This window comes from Bacillus rossius, chromosome 6, assembly GCF_032445375.1.
Source record: "Bacillus rossius redtenbacheri isolate Brsri chromosome 6, Brsri_v3, whole genome shotgun sequence".
Lineage (NCBI taxonomy): Eukaryota > Metazoa > Arthropoda > Insecta > Phasmatodea > Bacillidae > Bacillus > Bacillus rossius.
In genome coordinates this window covers 71,119,155-71,140,076 of record NC_086334.1, presented here as the reverse complement: position 1 = coordinate 71,140,076, position 20,922 = coordinate 71,119,155, and the positions used below count along the sequence as shown (strand labels likewise).

At 36.4% G+C, this 20,922-nt stretch overlaps 1 protein-coding gene and 2 non-coding genes across 4 annotated transcripts in view; 1 reads left to right on the top strand and 2 right to left on the bottom strand.

The window, feature by feature from the left end:
- The window catches only part of LOC134533293 (zinc finger and BTB domain-containing protein 49-like), a 32,605-nt gene extending 31,013 nt beyond the window's left edge, over nucleotides 1-1,592 (bottom strand). The window contains exon 1 of one of the 2 annotated variants that reach the window (XM_063370758.1): nucleotides 1,217-1,592. In XM_063370758.1, the coding sequence (XP_063226828.1) occupies nucleotides 1,217-1,387 (171 nt within the window). In that variant the 5' untranslated portion in view covers nucleotides 1,388-1,592. The remainder of the gene's footprint in view (nucleotides 1-1,216) is intronic. The other variant, XM_063370759.1, reaches the window with a different exon arrangement.
- A 769-nt stretch (nucleotides 1,593-2,361) lies between these two features.
- Nucleotides 2,362-2,502, top strand: LOC134533582 (U4 spliceosomal RNA). The gene has a single exon (XR_010075345.1). It is a non-coding gene; the product is annotated as a U4 spliceosomal RNA (small nuclear RNA).
- Nucleotides 2,503-14,568: 12,066 nt separating this feature from the next.
- LOC134533584 (U4 spliceosomal RNA) lies at nucleotides 14,569-14,709 on the bottom strand. Its single transcript, XR_010075347.1, has one exon. It is a non-coding gene; the product is annotated as a U4 spliceosomal RNA (small nuclear RNA).
- Between the last annotated feature and the right edge of the window lie 6,213 nt (nucleotides 14,710-20,922).

Sequence of the window (20,922 nt, the reverse complement as noted above, 5' to 3'; positions counted from 1 at the left end):
TATGCCTAAAAATTACTCTGAAAACACGCGTTTTAGGCATTTTAACGCTTCTAAAAATACAGTTTAAAAACTTAATCCGAAATTAAAAGTACTTTTCGGTCCTCAGCGAACTCTTAAATGCTATTCGTAAATAGGCCCCACTCGGATATCTTGAGTAGTTTTGAAATCGCGTTGTTTTTCCTGAAGCTCTGCACACCGTGTGTGTGCCCAGGTAGGCGGGGCCCTTAACGGCCGCTTCACTGCATAGGCTATCTAATGTGAACTACAAACAGTTGTTTCTGAAAAACTAGTATGAATTTAGAAATGTTGTTTACAGGGTAAATAGAGATGCATTTAGTGTTAAAAAATTACTTTTGGATTACATTTTACTATTAATTTGTGAAAAAGCAACGACATAAGAATTTTATTCTCCAAATAAATCAATCTAACTAGCTAAAATAACACTAGCCCAGTATAAGTATAAAGTAGTGTTTGCTCTCGGTTTCTCTCGGTTGCTTCATAGTGTTATTGCTAAAACCATGAAGTATTTTCGGACAATCAAAAGCTCTGAACATTATTTCAGAACTTATTCTGATGAATAAGACAAATTGTTTTTACTAGAATGTAACGAATCTTTGTTTCTTTTGTTAATTATGTTTGCCGAATGGAATTAAGCTAAGCAATCATTGTCTAATAATTGAATAAAAACCTTTGTGTGTTTTATTTTGCGATTCCTGTGCTATTCTAAATTTAATTCTTCCAATATTCTTTTTCTCCTTGAAATTACACACAATTTTTTGAAGGCCTTAACCACCAAAATAAACAATGGAATGGAGGTGAGTTTAACCAATTAAGCCAGACCGCTGTTATAGTACTGTGTTGTGAAGGGTTTATCGGTTTTACTATCCACGTGTTGATACTATGATAACTGTGCCCAGGCCTTAACGTAAGCGGAAGATGTGGACATTTCCTTGTTATTTGTACAGGTCCGTGTCCGCATGCATGCCATCCTAGATACTCAATAATGTATTATTCGTCTCCGCTGTCTCTTTGTAGAACAAGCATAATGGCATTAGTGCCACTTTAAATATTTCACACAAACGAGATAAAAAAAACACCAACGCCAAAGTCTCTGAACGTCTGAATCGGTTACAAAAAAAAATTACTTTTCAAAGTATCGAAATGTTTCAGTAACGAAGATTTTTAACACACTATATAACCCCAAACCTTTACACACCTCAAATGTTAGAAAATATGATATTACTGACGCTAAATCGTTATTTTCACTGAATATGTCTAGCTGATCGAGATCGTTCGATAAGCACAACCTACAAGAACTGTTTAGATCCACAGCCTCAATTAGTTCACCCTTTCCTGTTCTACTATAGGTCTTCATTTCACAGAACATTTTTTGCTTCAAAAATTTATACCTAGGGTTTATCAAACCTCAAACCACATAAATAGCACGATCAACACTTAAATGTCAACAATCCGAATTATTTAATTTTATCTGTCAACAAACGACAAACGAATTTAAAGACCTACATATTTTCAAAATACCTAGTCCAAAAATTCCCATTAGATACCAAAATAAAAATTTAATTTAAAATTAAAAAAATAATTGTATAGAAAGTTTGAGTATACATATCACAGAGCTGAATCGCCCTTTGTTTTAATTAGTTTCAAAATCAGGTGTTGAAAATTAGTACAAAGAATCAAACAATCTTACATACCTAATTAGTTATTTTATAATTGAGGTGCAAGAAGCGGTCTAAAGATTACGCAGCATTCTTCACCAGCGTTACTTTTCTAAGGCACAAAAGTCCATTCAAATCTAATATATCCATGTCTCATGATTAACTAAAGTTAAAAAAAAAAATTAAAGCTGACATTTTCCTCTATGTAATTTTTTAATCTGATTGTAAAGACCCATTAAGTGTTCACTTCAAAAAAATTTCCAAATACAAAACTTCTAAAGTAGTGCTCTTAAAAGGTATTATTCGTTTTATTTACAGTCCTTTACAATGTTTTTTTTGTTGTTTTAGTCACAATCTTTTCACTACGAATGATTCGTGATATGAATGAATCGTTACAACGAATCTTCAACCACAATATACACCTCTATGACACTACTGTTTCAATAAACAATAATAGATAGCGCTACGTAGAATATTTGTTAAATGTAATAAATATAAATTTTGGTTTGAGCCATTTAAAATAATGATACTTTTTAATCAATTTTGAATTAATTATTATATGTTGTATAATATAATTGAAAACATTTTCCAACATCATGTTCTAATAATCAATTTTTTTATTTATGTAACGCAGTTGAAATATTTAAAACATGTAATAAAATAGATATAATTAAGAATTATTATCAGCTTTGCGCAGTGGCAATATCGTAACCAATGAAGTCTATCTGAGGTGCGATTATTGCTAGTTGAAAACTTATACCAATACCCCGCCCTTGTGATGTGAAATATCATCAGAAACGGCAATTTTTGATAGTTCCTTCGGGAGCAGGTTGACATCTATTAAATAGTAGAGATGTGTGAAATCGTTACTTTTCAATACCGGTAATAGCAGTTACGGTTCCATCTCAATAACCGGTTATTTAAATGGTTATCGTTATCAGTTATTATACGTAATAATCTGTCTTTCATCCCACACTAATCCATCAAATTATGGTAATTTTATTTTTTTAATGATAATTTTAGTTACGATTGTATATGAAATTATATACAATTTGATTCAAACACATTGATTATTTGCATGATTATGAAGCATTGTCAGAGTGACAATGATTGAAACCTTTAAAAAAATTTAGCTCATATTTCGCTAAAATTTGATGTGTATATGCTTTATTTTAACCTACCTGCCACTTCCTAATAGTGTTAGATAATCAAGAATTGGTTAAAATGTCGACCGCGAGCAGATAACTCCGTCGATCGCGAATAAAGAACTATTTCGGGCTATCGGGAAATAAGAACTGTTTCGGTGGATCGCGAATAAAGAACTCTTTCGGGATATTGGGAATAAATAACTGTTTCGATGGATCGCGAATAAAGAACTGTTTCGGGCTATCGGGAATAAAGAACTGGTTCGGGCTATCGGGAATAAAGAACTGTTTCGGGCTATCGGGAAATAAGAACTGTTTCGGTGGTACGCGAATAAAGAACTCTTACGGACTATTGGGAATAAATAACTGTTTCTCTCGATCACGAATAGAGAACTGTTTCGGTCGATCGCGAATCGAGTACTGATCTGTCGATCTCGAAATTAAAACTGTTTATGAGATTGCGAGTACAAAAATGTTTACTTCAAATAATAGCAGATAGCTCTGTTCGGTTTATAACACTGGAATCTAACACTTGTAATTTTAATTTCAAAAATAATTATTACTTACATTCGCTGGATTAATAATTGTTACATTTACAGTGCTGGTAGTTGAAGTAGGTCTGCTCACTGGTAAAATTACGAGATGTTTCAGACGATAGTGTTTTTGTAAATTATTTGTTGTACTTTTGTAACACAACTTATGCTTGTCTCAAAAGCTCTTTAAAACATCACGTTAGTACATTACCGAAAATAATAATACTTTTAAAAAAACTGAAGGCAGTTTGTAACTGGAACTTAACTATTTGAAGAAGATAAAAAATAAACTGCTAAACGAATATTGTATAAACGAGAAATGTGAAGGGGGAGCACCTGTAAATAGATAATGTCTATTAGACAGTTTAATTAAAATACTTGTAGCTGTCTGAAAATCGATACTATCGATAGCAAGAACTGTGTATGTTCAACAATTCCCAAGAACTTCTAAAAGCTAAACGGTTATTAAATACCGAGAACTGTTAGGTAAAATATGGTATCGACATTTTCGTTATAATCGATATAACGGTATGAGATCTTTATATGAACGTTTTCCAAGAAAGACTTTTAACTATTCGTAATTAATTACAGCAAATAAGTTTTGATTACTCGACATGGGATCGTAAATTAATAAACTGTGATTAGTGTTATTATGTCCAATCATCATAAATCTTAATATGAAAAAACTTCGTTTCAGTAGGTTTTACGCAAAATAAATGCACATATGGCGACATCTAGCCACCTCCTTGCTAGCTACTTCACAAAAGTTAGAATCATAGTATTGTATTTCGACGCTAGATCGGGCGATGTGCTCAACCACGCTCAGTTTATATTCTCTCGTTCTTGGTAACTGGTTATCAGAGATCCAGGAACGTAACGTAACGGTTATTTTTTCGTAACCGTTATTTTTACCGGTTATCGGTAATACCGCTCATCTCTATTAAATAGAGATGGGTTGTTACAGCAATTTTCGGTATCTGTTCCAACCTGATACTGATACAGCATTGTACTAGACTTGCGCATAATAGTTCGCGACCGGGAGCGCTCCTTTTAGTTCGCAGCTCCTTGGCGAACTAGGTCGCTCTTTTAGTTCGTCCGCTCCCATCGCGAATTCAAAGAAGACAGGTCACAGATAGTTCGTTCGCTTTGCTACTGCTACTGCAGGCGATCTTCTTTGTATGTTATAATAGTTATTTTTTATAATGATCAGTGTTGTGAACGCCTAGATTATTATCCTTTTTTGGGTTATTATACATCAAATGAGTAAATAAAACAATAATTTACATAGTTGGGTAAAATGGCGTATATAACAGTTCTGTTTTTATTCTTCACTTAAAATACACTATAATCGAAAAATTTTAATTTATAAAAGGATTTATTTTATAGCTAGTTTAAGAAATATTATTTATGAAATGTGTTTATTTTAGTGAATAAAATACCGTTTTATAAATATACAAATTATATTTTTTAAAGAAATAATCAACAAAAAATGCGTTATTATGTACAGGCTACAAAATTACGTAAATTATTAAGAAAAAAGACCCATTACTCTTCTAATTTGTTACCTTACAATTAGACATAGAAAAACTAATAAAAACTCATAAGTAAGATTGTATGCTAATATTGCTTTAAGAATGTGTATTTTCATTAGGACCTATATATAATCCACTAAATTTAGCAAGTTCAACAACACTTAACATACACTATAATCGAAAAAATTTAATTTCTAAAAGAATTTATTTATTAGCTAGTTTAAGAAATATTATTTATGAAATGTGTTTATTTTAGTGAATAAAGTACCGTTTTTTGCCTATAAATATATATATATATATACATATTTTTTTAAGTTTTAGAAATAATCAACAAAAAATTGTTTGTCTGTAAAGTCGGTTTACGTACGAAACTTTAACGTGACGCCATAACAAAACATTGATGAAATTATAGCATACTTTTATGAATAAAATTTAATCATTGTTATTGAATTATCACTATTTTGTATTTATACAAAGAAGGCGTGTAATGAAATCTACAATTTAATTGATAAATTTACTTTTATTTGCACTCATTAATTCAAATATGTTTATTACTTTAACGAAGAGATTATTTTAACTATAAATTCTATACATGTTTGCTATTTAACTTCTTCCAATCTGTGTTATTCTGTTTAGGATAGGAAAAGTAGGAAACGAATGTGAGTGTTTCAAGTTTAATGTGCCACGAAAAAGTCCAATCGATGATTGTTTCAATCGAGTGGAAGAGAGATAGATGCGGCGCAAGCGTACAATGAGCGTAACGGGACACAGCGTAACGTGACAATGTGCGCAACGGGACACTTTTTCGTGCGTGCAGCCGGCGTTCATCGATTTATTAGACGTCACGTCAAAAATAAGTTTATTTAACAATGGTTTTATATAAGTCAAAATTTTAATAATAAAGTTGTCATCAGCTGTCAAAATTATTTTATGAATATTGAAATCATTTTGTAAACACTGATATAACTACCTAATGTAATTATGTCTGACTTGTTCTCAGTATACACCACGGTTTCCCCACCGCGAAGTTACCGTGCTTGGACACGAGTATAAAGCTATCATCTGAAAATGTTTCATTGCAGTAAACATTTGCAGCGATCAAGAGTCAACATTTTTGTAAAGTCAGTATCCATTAGACGTCTGAAATTTCAGCTATCCGACCCGAGCAGATAACGATAGCCAGCCAAAAAGACCAGCGACAAAGCCGTAATTAATACTCGAAAGGGAGAACGAGTGACGACTTTTGATAAGAGCCAGATCATGTGCACAGAACTAAAAGAAGGAGATCGGAAAAAGAACGAACTAATGAACTGAGGAGCGAGGGATCTGGGAACTAGTTCGCGTAGTTCGTCTGTGGGAGCGCTCTTCCGAACTAGTTCGTTCGCGAACTACACAAGTCTACATTGTACCATGTTACAAGTCTCTGATACTTCTGTATCAGACGGTCCCAGGAGGAAACAAAGCTCCGCGTACGCAGACCGTGCGACCGGAAGGAGAATCTGATACATTATTTATCACGCCTGGTAATTCTCTACCTCTGATACTCTCATGCCCGCCTAATACAACCAGTATCAATCAGTTCAACATTCACTGCAGTTCGTCCTGGCCGTGTATCACCATGTTGCGGGCTGTCATGCTTTATAGTTAGTATCTTTATAGTGAAATAAGGAATGGATAAGTGCACAAAAAAGACTTCATTTGTGTGGAATTTTTTCACAGAAAATAATGAGTTTGCTAATTGTAATTTGTGTAAACAAAAACTGAGTATCATCGACTAATCTGAAGAAACATTTGAAAAAAACATTGATATAGCATGCTCAATAATGTACCTATCTGTTTTTTTATTTTTTATTTTTGATAAAATCGTGAATTTTTAATGTATAAAAACACTAGTTACTAATTGTTTTCGAAAAAAGAAAGTCCATATGTTGAATACATCTGTTATTATTGTCAACTGAGAATTTATTTGCATTTTCATAGCTGTTAGGTGCACAAATATAAATATTATATCTTGTATTAATGTACTTTTTAATATTAAAATTTCATTAGTTTTATTATTGAACGAGACGGTGCACGCACTGCGCACTGAGCGTACTTTGAAGTAGGACAATAAACAAAACGACTTGTAACCAGGGCTGCCACTCTGATATTCATGAAAAACCTAGATAACCTACAAAAAAACCCAGACACATGGGTAAAAAACCCAGATGCGTCTAAAATGCTATCGTTGAAAATGTTTGCGTACTAATTCAAAAATATAAACAAAACTGGTTTTAATATAAAACAATTAATTACCTTACAAGACTGAAAACGGTTAAATACAACCAATACAAGAAAATTACACTGCAGCAAAATGGCTGTATAAGTAATTCTTGGACCAGCACATATCATAAAAAAACCTACAAATATATACATGACAAAACAAACACCATCACTGCATTCTTTAAACTGGTAATTGTTTTTATAAAACTGCATCATGTACGTTAGTCTTTATTCAGAGTCTGATTCTACAAGATTGGTTTGAAGGTTAATTGTTGCATTGGTTTTGTGTTCTGCAAGCCTCTTTGAAGAATGTGTCTAATTTAATATTCAACTTAGCTTCTTGAAAACTAGTTTTGTGTTTATATGTATTTTTGTGTGTGAAACACATAGACTTGTTTCCTTTTTTCAAACAGATATTGCAACAGATACAGTAGCTACTACCTTTATTATTGTTTTAGGTATAAAAATAATTAAAATTATAAAAAACCTAGAATTGTTGGAATTCATTGTTTAAAAACCCAGAAACCCAAACACCATTGGAAAAACCCATGAGTGGCAGCCCCCTGCTTGTAACAATATCGCTTTGCGCCTCTCCTTCAAGGCTTCAACGCCTTCCCCTGCGCTTCCTCCCCTACATTCTTTCCCTTCTTTATCCCTTATTCGTCGTTCCTGCTCCCTCCCCTTTCACAAGCTCCGCCCAAGTGACCGTCATGTGCGATCGGGTACTGCGCTCATTGGACGTGGTGTTGTTCCAGGTGAATTCTGAACTGATACTAAAGTCTCTGATACTTTTCAAGTGTACTCGTTTGCCGTTCCTGATACAGGCGCGTATCAGTGACAAAGTATCAGGTTGATACTTTTCGACCCACCTCTACTATTAATAATTGATTAATGTGCACAGTTCGAAATAAACTAATAATAATGTGGGGAGTTAGTTTTCTTTGACGATACTTGTAACCTTAAATTGTTCCGATTATATCTAAACACCACTATTTTTCTTATTAAAATAATCTGTAACATTTTGGAAGGAAATTTAAAAATAACATTGGTTGGGTAGAAGTCTTCATAAAGAACTGCTGATGGGAAATTAGATATGTGTACATAATATGTCTAGTAACTTGTTTTTATATTCGTATTCAGTCTTTTGTGATGGTATGGCTCCTTAAAGTTAAGTGTGGAGGCACTTAACGAAATTCAGTAAAACTTGTAGGTGTTAGCTTAGATATATCAAGAATATAATATAACTTACATTAATAATAATTTTATAGTAAGTAAAGCATGGGTAAAAGTTTGTGTAGTATAATAGACCAATATAGGAAAATATCGATATTTTCGGGCAAATTTTTTTTATCGGTATGAATATAATTAAAGCTAGGTATATATCGAAATACTGATTTAGCTATGTGTTTGTAAGTTTTTCCACCCCTATAGCAAGTCTGCATGATTACATGGTGTGTGTGTGTGTGTGTGATACTGCTTTTTTTTCTTCAACTAATTGTTGTCCCGTATTAGTTAAATGCCCAAAACACTCACTGAAATGTGGAATTAGTTTTAACATACAGTTTTTGTTGTATGAAAGTGACAGTTTTTAATCACGAAAATTCTGCTTAATATTTACCAACCATCATCAGACACTGTCAAGCACCATTTTCGCAACTTTTGGAAGAAACAATATGGCAATGCAGGGCCGGTCCTAGGTATAAGCAAGCTACACGGTCGCGTAGGGTGCTGATCAAAGGGGGGCGCCGAGCCACCGAAGGCGGCAAACCCCCGGCCTTGTCCATGGTACATATTAGTACCTAGTTTATGTGACCCGGCCGGGAATTGAACCCGGATCGCCTTGGTGAAAGGCGATCGATCTAACCGCTCGGCCGCCGCAGCCCCAAATATAAAATAATATGCACTAATATCAAAGGGAAGAGAATATTTGTTAATAAACATGCAGTTAGAGTGGAGTGTTTCTTCATGGCATTATTATTTTTTCTTGTTTAGTTTGCACATTCTCGTGACATACTGCGAAGGTGTTTTTCATTATCTTATGTACCACGCCCTATAAAGTGTGACGTCTCTTCGGAACGAATTTGATTGGCCCAACTTCACATCACGCAAGATGCATGACACAGCAGAGCACTGTAGAGCAGACAATATCTCTCTTTCTCACACATGTGCACACACACCGCCAGGCGCCACACCCCTTTTCCAACGCGTCTGTTAGGTAATATGAACTCGTCCGTAAATAATACCTCGGCACGGCAGCGTGGGAATAGGATGATATTGACGTGAAATGGAAATGTCATTCCCGAATTAGTTGTGTCAACGGAGTTGTACGAATTGGTTGTGTGAAGGTTATATTTTATTTTGTTGCCTATAAACTAATAATGCTGTGCAGCTGTGGTTTTCGTGTTGTTGTTCTTGTTATTATTTTTAATCAACATAATGTCGAGTAGTAAAAAAACATCTGGGTCATTTAACCGCAAACGGAAATTACAACATGCGAAAGAAGATGAGAAGCAAACAAAAGCTTTAAAGAGATTTTTTTCGGCTTCAACTTCCGTAAAGGAATTGGACAAACAAATTTTAGCATTTTTGAGCATTTTTTGTGCCATTTGGAAACCACTCCCTTAATTTAGTGGTTAACAATGCCGCTCTGTCTTGCCCTACTGCAGTGGACTGTTTTAGCATTATTCAAGAAATTTTAATTTCTTCTCATGTTCAATTCACCGATGGAGTATTTTGATGAAACACATGCCAAATCTTACTGTAAAAGCTCTCTGCAACACTCGATGGGAGAGTAGGATTGAGGCCTTATTGCCTCTAAGATATATTGAGGAAATATACGATGCTGTGTATGAAGCCTCTCAAGACCAGAAACTCTGGCATTTGGCAGAAACGCTGCTTTAGGAATCGCAAGAAAACTGCAAAGTTTCAAGTCTCTGTGTTGTTGTTTAGTAACTTGGTATGAGATTCTGTTCAAAATAAACTGGTAAGTAAGGTCTTGCAAAAGGTTACAACTGACCTGCAAAGCTCAATGGATCTCGTCAAAAGTGTACGTGATATAAACAGAGTTGAACTGTTTGACGAGCTATAAATTTTTGAACTTATGCTGCCATATGAAAGTTCTCCAGCTAAAGCGTTGTCCTTCATAACCAAAAATGGTTATATGGACCCCTTCCCAAACATTTTTGTTGCGCTGAGAATTCTTCTGACTATTCCGGTTTCAGTGGCCAGTGGTGAAAGAAGTTTTTCTAAGTTAAAACTGATAAAAACTTATTTAAGATCAACTTTGTCTCAAGAGCGTTTGAGTGGGCTGGCAACAATATGGACATTGAAAATGAGTTCCTTAATGAAATGGACACCGATTTCATACTCAATGAATTCGAAAAAATGAAAGCCAGAAAAATCTCTTTTTAAAGATTTTTTTTTTTTTTTTAGTTTTGCCATACATTCTTATAATGTTAGTGTAGTTATATTCATTTACATTCTTTATTTTTGTACAGTTATAACATATGTGCGTTTTTTATTCTTGTAAAAATTGATGTAAGTTAGTAAATTAGTTTATCTAAAATCATGATTTAATTTAGTAAAGTAGTGAGTTTATAAGTAATATTACAGATAATCATGTGGTACTGCTTCGTATATACCAAAATTATCAAAAGCGATTTTAATAAAGTTAACATTTTCGATTATATAAAAAAAAAATTTGGGTTGGTTTGTTGAGGAGGGGGGGGGGGGGGGGGGGGAGGGAAGCGCCAAAATGTTGTTCGCTTACTCTTGAAAAATTTGTAGGGCCGGCCCTGTGGCAATGGCGAGGTTAAAATGGACTTCAACTGCGTCGCATCATGCCATCTTCTGACAACTCCTAACTCCATGGATATAAAGATGCTGTAAATATCTCCTCTGCTATCTTTGGTATAATTATTCATTATTTTTACAAAGATAATGTGACTATTTAAGGGTTTTAGGCCTACCTACTCGGAAGCATGCAAATCATTTCACATTGAAAACTGATCTAGTTGCCTAGCTGTAACACTCTTTGACGATTTCAAGAGATATCTTGTATTACTTTGTATGTTACTGAAATCTAATGATGAATATAAAATATTATTTGTATTAATTTTTTTCTTAAAACCTTTCAGGTTTGTGATTCTTTTGGTAAACACTAGGCAACTAGATCAGTTTTCAATATGTAATGATTTGCATGATTCAGAGTAGGTAGTCATAAAACCATTAAATAGTCACTTTATCTTTGTAAAAATAATGAATAACTATACCAAAGATAGCAGAGGAGACATTTTCAGCATCGTTATATCCATGGAGTTAGGAGTTGTCAGAAGATGGCATGATGCGACGCAGTTGAAGTCCATTTTAACCTCGCCATTGCCATATTGTTTCTTCCAAAAGTTGCGAAAATGGTGCTTGACAGTGTCTGATGATGGTTGATAAATATTAAGCAAAATTTCCGTGATTAAAAACTGTCACTTTCATACAACAAAAAAATGTATGTTAAAATTGATTCCACATTTCAGTGAGTGTTTTGGGCATTTAACCAATATGGGACAACAATTAGTTGAAGAAAAAAAAAAGCAGTGTCACACACACAAATACCATGTAATCAAGCAGACTTGCTAGGGATGGAAAAACTTACAAACACATAGCTAAATCAGTATTTCGATGTATACCTAGCTTTAATTATATTCATACCGATAAAAAAAATTTGCCCGAAAATATCGATATTTTCCTATATTGGTCTATTATACCACACAAACTTTTACCCATTCTTTACTTACTATAAAATTATTATTGAAGTAAGTTATATTATATTCTTGATATATCTAAGCTAACACCTACAAGTTTTACTGAATTTCGTTAAGTGCCTCCACACTTAACTTTAAGGAGCCATAACGTCACAAAAGACTGAATACGAATATAAAAACAAGTTACTAGACATATTATGTACACGTATCTACTTTCCTATCAGCGGTTCTTTATGAAGCCTTCTACCCAACCAATGTTATTTTTAAATTTCCTTCCAAAATGTTACAGATTATTTTAATAAAAACATTAGTGGTGTTTTGATATAATCGGAACAATGTAAGGTTACAAGTATCGGCAAATAAAACTAGCTCCTCACATAGACTTCTTCATAGAGGTGGGTCGAAAAGTATCTACATGATACTTTGTCATTGATACGCGCCTGTATCAGGAACTGCAAACGAGTACACTTGAAAAGTATCAAGTACTTTAGTATCAGTTCAGAATTCGCCTGGAACAACACCAAGGCCAATGTGCGCAGAACCCGATCGCAGATTACGGTCACTTGGGCGGAGCTTGTGAAAGGGGAGGGAGCAGGAACGATGAATAAGGAATAAAGAAGGGAAATAATGTAGGGGAGGAAGCGCAGGGGAAGGCGTTGAAGGAGAGGCGCAAAGCGAAATTGTTACGAGTCGTTTGATTATTGTCCCACATCAAAGTACGCTCAGTGCGCAGTGCGTGCACAGTCTCGTTCAATAATAAAACTAATGAAATTTTAATATTAAAAAGTACATTAATACAAGATATAATATTTATATTTGTGCACCTAACAGCTATGAAAATGCAAATAAATTCTCAGTTGACACTAATAACAGATGTAATCAACATATGGACTTTTTTTTCGAAAACAATTAGTAACTAGTGTTTTCATACATTAAAAGATTACGATTTTATCAAAAATTAAAAATAAAAAAACAGATACGTACACTAGTGAGCATACTATATCAATGTTTACGTTTCAAATGTTTTTTTCAGATTAGTCGATGATGATTTATAACTCAGTTTTTGTTTACACAAATTACAATTAGCAAACTCATTATTCTCCGCAAAAAAATTCCACACAAATGAAGTCTTTTTCCTGCACTTATCCATTCCTTATTTCACTATAAAGATACTAACTACAAAGCATGACAGCCTGCAACAATATGGTGGTAATTAATACACGGCCAGGACGAACTGCAGTGAATGTTGAACTGATTGATACTGGCTGTATCAGGAGAGCATGAGAGTAACAGAGATAGAGAATTACCGGGCGTGATGAATAATGTATCAGAAACACCGATACCTTTTTACGCTGGTGAGGACAGCACGGAGGATGTGTACCCTGTAACGAGAATGCTGATACCTTGTCGCTTCCTGGGACCGCTAATGCTCTGATACAAAAGTATCAGATTAGAGGTGGGTCGAAAAGTCTCAACCTGATACTTTGGCACTGATACGCACCTGTATCAGGAACGGCAAACGAGTACACTTGAAAAGTATCAAGTACTTTAGTATCAGTTCAGAATTCGCCTGGAACAACACCAAGGCCAATGTGGGCAGAACCCGATCGCAGATGACGGTCACTTGGGCGGAGCTTGTGAAAGGGGAGGGAGCAGGAACGACGAATAAGGGATAAAGAAAGGAAATAATGTAGGGGAGGAAGTGCAGGGGAAGGCGTTGAAGGAGAGCGCAAAGCGAAATTGTTACGAGTCGTTTGGTTATTGTCCCACATCAAAGTACGCTCAGTGCGCAGTGCGTGCACAGTCTCGTTCAATAATAAAACTAATGAAATTTTAATATTAAAAAGTACATTAATACAAGATATAATATTTATATTTGTGCACCTAACAGCTATTAAAATGCAAATAAATTCTCAGTTAACACTAATAACAGATGTAATCAACATATGGACTTTTTTTTCGAAAACAATTAGTAACTAGTGTTTTCATATATTAAAAGATTACGATTTTATCAAAAATAAAAAATTAAAAAAAAACAGATACGTACATAAGTGAGCATAATATATCAATGTTTATGTTTCAAATGTTTTTTCAGATTAGTCGATGATGATTTATAACTCAGTTTTTGTTTACACAAATTACAATTAGCAAACTCTTTATTCTCCGCAAAAAAATTTCACACAAATGAAGTCTTTTTCCTGCACTTATCCATTCCTTATTTCACTATAAAGATACTAACTACAAAGCATGACAGCCCGCAACAATATGGTGGTAATTAATACACGGCCAGGACGAACTGCAGTGAATGTTGAACTGATTGATATTGGCTGTATCAGGCGGGCATGAGAGTAACAGAAGTAGAGAATTACTGGGCGTGATGAATAATGTATCAGAAACACCGATACCTTTTTACGCTAGTGATGACGGCACGGAGGATGTGTACCCTGTAACGAAAATGCTGATACCTTGTCGCATCCAGGGACCGCTACTGCACTGATACAAGAGTATCAGATGCTTGTAACTAGATACATCACTGTATCAGTAACAGGTTGGAACAGATACCGAAAATTGCTGCTACAACCCACCTCTACTTCGTCACATTATTACTTTATCGTTGGTTTATTTCGAACTGTATAATTTGATCAATCATTTATGGATGTCAATCTGTTCCCGAAAAGCTATCAAAAATTGCCGATTCTGATGATATTTCTCATCAGAAGGGCAGGGTATTGGTATAAGTTTTCAACTAGTAATAATCGCACCTCAGATAGACTTCATTAGTTACGATATTGCCACTGCGCAAAGCTAATAATAATTCTTAATTATATCTATTTTATTACATGTTTTAAATATTTCAACTGCGTTACATAAATAAAAAAATTGATTATTAGAACATGATGTTGGAAAATGTTTTCAATTATATTATACAACATATAATATTTAATTCAAAATTGATTAAAAAGTATCATTATTTTAAATGGCTCAAACCAAAATTTATATTTATTACATTTAACAAATATTCTACGTAGCGCTATCTATTATTGTTTATTGAAACAGTAGTGTCATAGAGGTGTATATTGTGGTTGAAGATTCGTTGTAACGATTCATTCATATCACGAATCATTCGTAGTGAAAAGATTGTGACTAAAACAACAAAAAAAACATTGTAAAGGACTGTAAATAAAACGAATAATACCTTTTAAGAGCACTACTTTAGAAGTTTTGTATTTGGAAATTTTTTTGAAGTGAACACTTAATGGGTCTTTACAATCAGATTAAAAAATTACATAGAGGAAAATGTCAGCTTTAATTTTTTTTTTTAACTTTAGTTAATCATGAGACATGGATATATTAGATTTGAATGGACTTTTGTGCCTTAGAAAAGTAACGCTGGTGAAGAATGCTGCGTAATCTTTAGACCGCTTCTTGCACCTCAATTATAAAATAACTAATTAGGTATGTAAGATTGTTTGTTTCTTTGTACTAATTTTCAACACCTGATTTTGAAACTAATTAAAACAAAGGGCGATTCAGCTCTGTGATATGTATACTCAAACGTTCTATACAATTATTTTTTTAATTTTAAATTTAATTTTTATTTTGGTATCTAATGGGAATTTTTGGACTAGGTATTTTGAAAATATGTAGGTCTTTAAATTCGTTTGTCGTTTGTTGACAGATAAAATTAAATAATTCGGATTGTTGACATTTAAGTGTTGATCGTGCTATTTATGTGGTTAGAGGTTTGATAAACCCTAGGTATAAATTTTTGAAGCAAAAAATGTTCTGTGAAATGAAGACCTATAGTAGAACAGGAAAGGGTGAACTAATTGAGGCTGTGGATCTAAACAGTTCTTGTAGGTTGTGCTTATCGAACGATCTCGATCAGCTAGACATATTCAGTGAAAAAAACGATTTAGCATCAGTAATATCATATTTTCTAACATTTGAGGCGTGTAAAGGTTTGGGGTTATATAGTGTGTTAAAAATCTTCGTTACTGAAACATTTCGATACTTTGAAAAGTAATTTTTTTTTGTAACCGGTTCAGACGTTCAGAGACTTTGGCGTTGGTGTTTTTTTTATCTCGTTTGTGTGAAATATTTAAAGTGGCACTAATGCCATTATGCTTGTTCTACAAAGAGACAGCTGAGACGAATAACACATTATTGAGTATCTAGGATGGCATGCATGCGGACATGGACCTGTACAAATAACAAGGAAATGTCCACATCTTCCGTTTACGTTAAGGCCTGGGCACAGTTATCATAGTATATACAGCACAAAATGTTACAGACATGTTTCAGAAATATAACTTTTGAAACATTGTAACATGTTTGAAACATTTCGCAACCTACCTGAAACATCTCGGATATATTTCAGAAACGTCAAAATGTCCGCCCTGTGAAATATTTCAATGAAACCTCCCTGCAACATCAAATGGTAATGTTTCTGAAATGTTTCCACTAATGTCCAATCAATATTTCTGAAACATTTAACCGAAATATTTCCATAAATGTTCTGAAATACGTATAAAATGTATCATTTGACCTAAAATACCTCTAGAAATTAGGATGACTGAGGGTATATTTATAATTTAAGAGTATTGCAGTTTAATAGATACCATAATGTTACAGCTGCATTGGTCAGCTAGTCATAGTGAAGTGCAGTTACTGTGTTCCAATTCATCACAGCATGCCTTCGTACACTTCCTCTTGATCACTTTGTGCATTATGCCCCTTGACCACTCCCTTAGAAAGTGTTAATCGGTGGATTGATATGATCTTGTTCGTATCTTCTTGTTTTCGTCAAGTTTTGCTTGTGCTTCTTAATGTGTCATTTTTTGATTATATAAAAAATAGATATTGTAATATTATTTTGTTTGAAATTATTTTAAAGATGTGCTCTGGTAAGGCATAGAATGTAAATTTTTGTCGTTTTTAATGTAATGATAATTGATTATATTACTTAATAATTTGGCTTGTACAATTGTTGAAAAACCAATTAAAAATCTACTTATAATTTCTAATGTAAGATTAAAAAGGCCTGCCGACAAAATCCAACAATTCATGTAAATTAATGAAACCATATTCTCCACCCTACTGAGCTAAATTTATATATATATATATATATATATATATATATGAACCAAGTTAAAGAAATAATTTAATTAATCTAATTAGACATCAGATGTGTTCCCAGGTCAGCATACCAGACTTGCCTAACATTAATTTTACAAACTATTTTATTATTCTAAAAATAAATTATGGTCATGAAATTAAAATTTATATAAGTCTTCAGTATGCTTGCAAAGAGAATGAAACTTACATGAATGTCATAGGAAGCTAAGCACTGGTGTCTATGGTTCCTGTCCATTGCATTTTATTTTAATGGGGAATTTGAATGTGATATAGTGGCAGGCAGGCATGCATCTACATCAGCACATGGGGAAAAAGGGACAAGCTAATGCACAAAGGTTCCATTATTAAATACAATGACAATGTCATCTTGTAATGAATAAATTAAATTGAGGCTCCCCAAGCTATCTGGATGTGATCTCCTTATGCTCAGCACAGAAAGTATGCTAATATTTACTTAATCCATAACAACCAAAACCCACTTGCATAGGAGACATGATTACTGAGCATTGTAAAATATAATTTTCACAACCCAATGTGTTATGGCCACTTCAAGTTTGTTTTTGAGTATCATAAATGAGCACTTGTCCATCGATGTCTTTATCTGTATTTGAACAATGTCTTGAGAATTTGGGTATGGTTTTCTATTGCATTCCAGATGTTGACATTCTCAAAAATCACGACACTGTTATTGTGTACTGTATCAGTGGTCTAGATAATCATGTGGTATTACATTAACTTAAAATACTTGATACACACAAGAAAAAAAAAATGCATTCAACCTCAAACAAATGTTATAGAAATAAAAAAACTAATATACCTATATACAATACACTAACATATTATAATAGAAAATTCCTACTTGTATGTTGCACAGGAAACCGGTATTAACATAATGAACAGCCATGAGACTTGACCTGGGCTCGTATTGTGATGTACTTTTCTCCTTATTTAATGCTATAGTAAGTATATATGGCTGGTGCTTGTGATTTGGACATTTGCAAGAAAAAAATGTGTGCTTGAAAACCCTCAAAAGACATGCAACAATTTATGTTATAATTAATGTCTTTTTCTTCTTAAACACACATATACTAATTTACAGAGGGTCTAAATATGAAACAATGCAGTCTTAATACAAATTCATCATATAGCTTTATAATGGACATATTGTTTTCCATTTCACACAAGCTCAACATAAATGAGACTGGACTGGAATCGGCTGTCCTCACTAAACGAAAAACTTGTCTGACCAACCTAAATGCAGTGAGATGGTGGTGTAGTAGTGGAATATAAATGGGAATGAAACAAATGTGCAATGAGAAATACTCTTTAACATTGCAATGTCACTTCCCCTAATTGAAATACTTATTGTACCAGACAAGAGCTCAAATTGATCCAGCTTCCCTAACATTGTGATGCCAGTGACTTGCTGAAGATACAATAGTGGCAGTCCATAAAAAAATCTGGTTTCCTTAATTTTTTCTATAGAAAGCATGTTAATCTACCTAAAGTTCGTGGATTAAGCTAGGTTTTATGTTTGTATTTTAATACTACCAAATTGACTAAATAGCCTAAGGATAAAACAACAAAAACAATATGGCAATAGTATATAGGGTCTCTAAAATCCAAATTTTCAAAGTAAATACACAAAATAATATTAACACAACAGTACTTCCACACAAACTATATTCAAATGAGATCACAAATTTATTGTAAACAAATAATATAAATAATTTTGTAATATGCAGTACAAAATTTTAAAATAATATGCATGGCGAGTTATACTTTGTACAAAATAGAAGGTAGCTAGTTTGGCCTAACTTGTCAACAATGAAGTCATTAGAGATAGAGAAACTTATTCAAACAGACAATAGGGTTTTGAATTGTAACTTCTATGATCTATGTTATGAAACCAGCCAAGAATGCACCTGAAGTAAGATAAGAACCATGTATTGTCGTCGCCCAGGTTTTTCCCCAGGAACAGTGCAGCTGCCCGGCTGCTCGTGGTAGAGGGGGTTCAGGCCTCGTGGCCTCCGGGGAACATCAACCTGGTGCCCGAAATGACTAATACCAAATTCAACGATCGACTCATGATTTATTAGCCCACTAACACGGAATACTTGGGGCTGGCCCCGTTCCTGCCTGCGTCCGTCTGGGGTGAAGCCCGGCTCCGTGGGCTGTGCCACGCCGTTCCGTACCGCACCGAAAGTCCGTGCGACGCTGGCACTGACACGATAACTATTAACTTCCCGATGTTCAGGATAGGTTTTAAGTCTCTGTAGGTTGCAAGCCTTCTCCCGCGTCTCAATCATGACCGCTTGTTAGGCAACCGCGCCACGAGAATCTCCCGCGATTCACGCGACTCTCCGCGACTACTCCTCGGGGCCGCCTGCCCAGCGACTACTCCGCGACTACTCCTCGGGGCCGTCTGCCCAGCGACTACTCCGCGACTACTCCTCGGGGCCGTCTGCCCAGCGACTACTCCGCGACTACTCCTCGGGGCCGCCTGCCCAGCGACTACTCCGCGACTACTCCTCGGGGCCGTCTGCCCAGCGACTACTCCGCGACTACTCCTCGGGGCCGTCTGCCCAGCGACTACTCCGCGACTACTCCTCGGGGCCGCCTGCCCAGCGACTACTCCGCGACTACTCCTCGGGGCCGTCTGCCCAGCGACTACTCCGCGACTACTCCTCGGGGCCGCCTGCCCAGCGACTACTCCGCGACTACTCCTCGGGGCCGTCTGCCCAGCGACTACTCCGCGACTACTCCTCGGGGCCGCCTGCCCAGCGACTACTCCGCGACTACTCCTCGGGGCCGCCTGCCCAGCGACTACTCCGCGACTACTCCTCGGGGCCGCCTGCCCAGCGACTACTCCGCGACTACTCCTCGGGGCCGTCTGCCCAGCGACTACTCCGCGACTACTCCTCGGGGCCGCCTGCCCAGCGACTACTCCGCGACTACTCCTCGGGGCCGTCTGCCCAGCGACTACTCCGCGACTACTCCTCGGGGCCGTCTGCCCAGCGACTACTCCGCGACTACTCCTCGGGGCCGCCTGCCCAGCGACTACTCCGCGACTACTCCTCGGGGCCGTCTGCCCAGCGACTACTCCGCGACTACTCCTCGGGGCCGTCTGCCCAGCGACTACTCCGCGACTACTCCTCGGGGCCGCCTGCCCAGCGACTACTCCGCGACTACTCCTCGGGGCCGTCTGCCCAGCGACTACTCCGCGACTACTCCTCGGGGCCGCCTGCCCAGCGACTACTCCGCGACTACTCCTCGGGGCCGTCTGCCCAGCGACTACTCCGCGACTACTCCTCGGGGCCGCCTGCCCAGCGACTACTCCGCGACTACTCCTCGGGGCCGCCTGCCCAGCGACTACTCCGCGACTACTCCTCGGGGCCGTCTGCCCAGCGACTACTCCTCGGGGCCGTCTGCCCAGCGACTGTGCGACTACTCGCGACCGTGTCTCCCTCGCGACTGACTCGACTGAGCGCTCCGCGCGCGGCGCTTCCCCTCCCGGCGCGTCTCTCCCTCCCCTCGACGTCTCCCACGGAGCACATGACGTTTCGCAGGCAGGGCGGGACCTCAGTCGCCCGGTGTACAAACACAACAATACCCTTCAAAAATATAAAAGATTACAGTCCGCTGAAAAAAAAACAACACACACTGGTATATCATTATGCCTAACTGGCAGGAGAGGCGTTGCCTCGTCATAACGGCCTGTAGGGAGCTAGGTAGGCACTTGGGTCGACGTAAAATGCCCCCCCTCCCACGAGGCCGCTATGCGCGGCAACGTCTCTCAGTTAGGTATCACTCGATGCACTTGGGGATAATTCAAACACTGTGTGGTCACACTGGGGGTCAACTTCGCACTGCTCCCAGGA